Source organism: Ornithodoros turicata, chromosome 1, assembly GCF_037126465.1.
Source record: "Ornithodoros turicata isolate Travis chromosome 1, ASM3712646v1, whole genome shotgun sequence".
Classification (NCBI taxonomy): Eukaryota; Metazoa; Arthropoda; class Arachnida; order Ixodida; family Argasidae; genus Ornithodoros; species Ornithodoros turicata.
Genome location: NC_088201.1, coordinates 172,100,635 through 172,105,415, shown reverse-complemented (window position 1 = coordinate 172,105,415; position 4,781 = coordinate 172,100,635). Strand labels below are relative to the sequence as shown.

At 45.9% G+C, this 4,781-nt stretch overlaps 1 protein-coding gene across 1 annotated transcript; it reads left to right on the top strand.

The window, feature by feature from the left end:
* Nucleotides 1-920: 920 nt before the first annotated feature.
* On the top strand, nucleotides 921-4,402 carry LOC135389977 (uncharacterized). The gene is made up of 4 exons (XM_064620010.1): nucleotides 921-1,063; nucleotides 2,490-3,104; nucleotides 3,602-3,677; nucleotides 3,782-4,402. The coding sequence occupies exons 1-4, from the start codon at nucleotides 921-923 to the stop codon at nucleotides 4,400-4,402; spliced, it is 1,455 nt and encodes a 484-aa protein (XP_064476080.1).
* The last annotated feature ends 379 nt before the right edge of the window (nucleotides 4,403-4,781 follow it).

Sequence of the window (4,781 nt, the reverse complement as noted above, 5' to 3'; positions counted from 1 at the left end):
GTCTAATACTTCACACAGCTTGGACCTGACCCCTTGGGAGGTGAGGAATGTCTTAACGTTGGCTTTGAAGGCTTCATCACACGCACCCACAAACGTCGCAAAGGCAGGAAGAGGAACTGACAGCTCCAAAGTCAGTACTGTCCACATTCTTGAGACTCAAATAAAGCAATAGCTGGCTACTGTCCTGAAATGTGGCATTCCTCCGAGGAATGTCCCAAGTTGGGCTTGTTTAAAAGTCCCAAACGTCGCCACACCAGCATTGGGCAGCTGTTTCGGCCTTATTGGGCCTTCATCAGCAATGCGTAGGTGGGCGACGTTTGAGCGAGCGGCGTCGGAAGGTCACGTGGAACGTGATGTCCTCCCGTCAGGGTGAGAGACTCACCTCTGAAAGCCCAGTGCGAAGCCAGTAAAGTATTAATGGAAGAAGATTAGCATAGGCTCTTTGGCTGCACGTTGAACATATGTTTATAAGTCCCAGACGTCGCCACACCAGCATTGGACAGCTGTTTCGGCCTTATTGGGCCTTCATCAGCAATGCGTAGGTGGGCCACGTTTGAGCGAGTGGCGTTGGAAGGTCACGTGGAACGTGATGTCCTCCCGTCAGGGTGAGAGACTCACCTCTCAAAGCCCAGTGCGAAGCCAGTAAAGTGTTAATTAAATAAAATTAGCATAGGCTCTTTGGCTGCACGTTGAACATATGTTTATAAGTCCCAAACGTCGCCACACCAGCATTGGACAGCTGTTTCGGCCTTATAGACCTATCTCACGTTGAGTTTTGCAACGCCGCCGCTGCCGCGAGGAATTCTGGGGTGCGTAGTCCTGGGAGCGATAAGGCGAGGCGATCGCATTGTTCTTTTGAGGTGACTTGCAGGCTGTAATATCTCTTCTCGTGGCCTACGAGTTACGACTCATCTTTTGACATGGTGGGATTTACCTGTTGCGTCCCTGGCTGCTATAACAACAGCGCGAAAAACAAAGGGTTAGGCTTCTACAGCTTTCCGAAGGAGAAACGCCCAAGAGAGGAATGGATTGCGAGAATCGGTCGAGCGGGCAACAAAGGCCGGTAAGTTTGAACGCAGTCCACAGTTTTGCATTTGAAATGTCATGACATTAGGTGCTTCACATTAAGTGTTATCTAGGTGAAAGGAAGTCTGTGGGGGGAGCCGATATTTTCGATCGAAATATCTCCATTCGAAATATCGGTTCCCCGCTGGGGCTCTCTTTCACTAGAGTTTTACCGGATCTCTGGATACTTCCTCGATTAAATATTAGCTGCAAAGATAGAATGTGCGTCGCAGGCTCCGTGTTGCGCGGTTTCTTGCTGTGTGCACATGCATGCATGTCTTCCTCTGTTGTAGAAAGGAGTGTTGTTCACAGAGGCAGCCGCGATTGTCTCAGTTAGCGCGTGACATATACCGTCGCTTTTGTGTGTTCCAGGTTTTCAAAGTTCGCGCCCACTATCGGGCACAGAGTATGTGGTGCCCACTTTGTTGGAGGCCGCAAGTCGTACATGGTTCGCGTGCCGAAGATCTTTCCACTGAGACCGCAGGGCCGCACAGAAAGGCGCACCATCTCCCGAAATACAGCTGTCCCAAATTTGGTAGGAATATCGATCTGCTTTTAACATTAACACATTACCTACTGCACCACGCCAGAAGCTTACACAACAGCACCTTAATCTTTGTAATATATACTGCATTTTGTTGCGTTCTTTATTTTATTTATTTATTTAAAGTACCTCAAAGGCTCGTAAGAGCGCTACATGGGGGAGTAGGACGATACAAGCATGTCAGCAACACAAACACGATGAAAACAAATATCAGCATGTACAAAACACTGAACCAGTCACATTGCTTGGCTGGCACGAAAAGCAAAGCATATAATATGAAAAACATAAATGCTACATTATAAAGAGAGTACAGACATCAAACGGGAAGTTGGCCACGGAAATTATCGTAGTCAACGAGCTCAGCTAGGTCAGAGGGAAGGTCGTTCCAGGTAATTGCGGTTCGACAAAAAATGATTTCGCAAAGGTGTCTGTTCGACATTGAAAATGATTTACTTTGCATCGTTGGTCGAAACGTGGAGAACGTCGAAATGAAAATATAACTGTAGAGCGGGTAAGCGGAGAAAGGTTAGGTGGGGTACTGTGGACGAATCTGTGAAAAAGTGATAACCTGGTGACGGTTCGGCGTCTGTCCAGGTAGGGAGCTCAAGTAGCTGTTTAATTGCCGTTACCGAAGAACTTCGCAAGTAGTCACTGACAATGAAACGAGCTGCTCTGTTCTGGACAGCCTCTAAAGCAGAGCACAAGTAGCGCTGAGGGGGATCCCAGAGAGCTGAAGCATACTCCAATTTGGAGATGAGAAGTACATACGAACAGTGGCACTCCTTTCTTGATATCATGCAGATATTTTTGAATAGATGGGCATTATATGGGCTTGGAGCTGGCAGAGTTTTTAATCTTGACTGTACTCTTTATGGTACAGCCCATCAGAGGAGCCTTCTACATCTGCCACCGCTGCATCCAACCACAGTGTAGAGCTTGCGAGGAATGACCACATCACTGATGGATCCGTTGTTCCTGAGCACGGGTACGGGCTTCCGACTCAGTGTTTGGACGAGCTACGTGCAATCATCCTGAGCCAAAAAGTCATGTTACTTGAGTTGCAAGAAAAAGTCAGTGAAGCCAAGGAAGATGCAGAGGCCCAAAGGATTAGACTCAGGCAGACAGAAGTGGCAGCAGCAGACAAGTTCAATGAAATTAAAAAAGAAAACAGTGTGCTCAGAAGTCAACTTGCCTATTTGCAAGCTGAGGTGGAGACACTCAAGGAGAGCCTAGAAGCAAAAACTGAAGAATTATCGTACAGTGCACTCCTTAGTGAGCCCAGAAAAATGAGATACTACACTGGCTTTTCTTCACCAGAGCTACTTAAGGGGTTCTTCTCATTCTTGCAACCACAAATCGAACATCTTCAGTATTGGCAAGCGTCACCAAAGACAACAAGCAGGAACAGAAGATTTGTTCTGTCCTCAGAAGATCAGCTGCTTCTTACTCTTATGAGGCTAAGGCTTGGACTGGATGGTGTGGACCTGGCTTACAGGTACGGTCTTTTACACTTCCGCCCCGACAAGAACAATACCATCCAATTTCCAGTGCCTGAAAATGCACTACTCAAAGTTTCTTCGGTTAAGGGCGAGACATTTATTAACCATGGGCACAGATCATTAGGGTTTTTTTTTTTTTTTTAGTCATATGAAGGACACATATCCCACTCCAAGTTGACTCAGAGCAGCTTTCTCCATCCACTATGATCCTCTCTTCTGTGGTTGGCATGTCTGTCGTCACCCGAATTCATGTCCGAAAGGAATGTGGGGAGATAGTCAAAGCACATGACATTCACCATCTATAATTCTTAAAATTTCTCGAAAAATATGTGGTGTTTCAGGAAAAGTCTTCTAGCATTGTTTATCCCTTTCCCATGTGAACGCAACATTATTAGAGTTTTGAAATTGCCCTGTGGCCACGAGACTCTCCTTATGGATGCCATAGCGGTCATGTGTTTCTAAGGTAATAAAATAAAGTGATTGTGTTTTGCAGATTTGGAGTATCTGAGAGCACACTGTCAAGAATCTGGATCACATGGGTGGACTTCCTGTACAACCGCCTTCGCCAGGTGATTAGTAGTGATATCACATGTGCCATGACGACAAACTGACTATTAACTGTGAGTCACGGGTGTGGCACGCATGCCTGTTAACAATCCATGTACACTTGCAGGTGCCAACTGTTCTCACACCCGAGTTGTGTGACAAGTACAGGCCACAACCATTCAAGGACAAAGGCTACTCAACTGTTGATGGAATCCTTGATTGCACGGAAATATTCATAGAAACCCCATCATCGTTTCGTGTGCAGAGTGACACATATTACAACTATAAAAAACTTAATACTGCTAAGGGACTGGTAATGTGCAGCCCCAATGGCCTGGTGACATATGTGTCTGACCTTTCACCGGGGCGACTTTCAGACAAGGACCTAACTATTAGCAGTGGGGTCCTCGAGACGATTTGTGCCGGTAGAAGCGTCATGGCTGATCGTGGATTTTTGATTGAGGAAGAGTGCAGGAAACGTTCTATTGCTTTGAACATTCCACCTTTCATGAGAGGAAAGAGCCAACTCAGCCAGGAGGAAGAACAGGAAACAAGAAAAATTGCAAGCATTCGGATTCACATTGAAAGGGTGATCCGGCGCATCAAAAATTATGAGATACTGGCTACTGTCCTCCCAAACACCATGACCAACCAGTTAAACAAGATATGGCATATCTGTGCTCGCATCATCAATTTCACGGACAGGCCACTGCTGGACAAGAGTGCTACACCAGATGCTGAAAACTGAGCATGTGTACTATATGAATTCACAACTGTTCGCAAACCTGATGTTCTTGTTATTCTGTCACCGTCCTGCATGCAGCTGCCTATAAAGGGTTTCTAGTGCTACATGTTTCAGAAAGAGTGTGACAAGAAACAGTGGTTATCTCACTAGCCACAAAGCGTTGGTTTTCAGTGATATTTTAAACGTCAGGACATGCGGTTCACCCCGTAGGCCGATTTTGATTCTGAAAAAAAGCTACATTGGAACCATCCCACTATCGTTAATAATTAAAAAGTTAGTTACTGTACATTAAGACGTGATTGAATGAGGTCGACAGATGACTCAAGAACGAGCTCCCCAGCGTACAATTGATTGTGTTCAGAAATGATTACCTGCTTTATAA

Excerpts from the sequence above, each read along its gene's own strand:
- LOC135389977 (XM_064620010.1), top strand. The coding sequence starts at position 921 with ATGGTGGGATTTACCTGTTGCGTCCCTGGCTGCTATAACAACAGCGCG. Across the intron at positions 3,105-3,601 it reads GGTGTGGACCTGGCTTACAG|ATTTGGAGTATCTGAGAGCA; the intron begins GTACGGTCTTTT and ends TGTGTTTTGCAG. Across the intron at positions 3,678-3,781 it reads TGTACAACCGCCTTCGCCAG|GTGCCAACTGTTCTCACACC; the intron begins GTGATTAGTAGT and ends GTACACTTGCAG.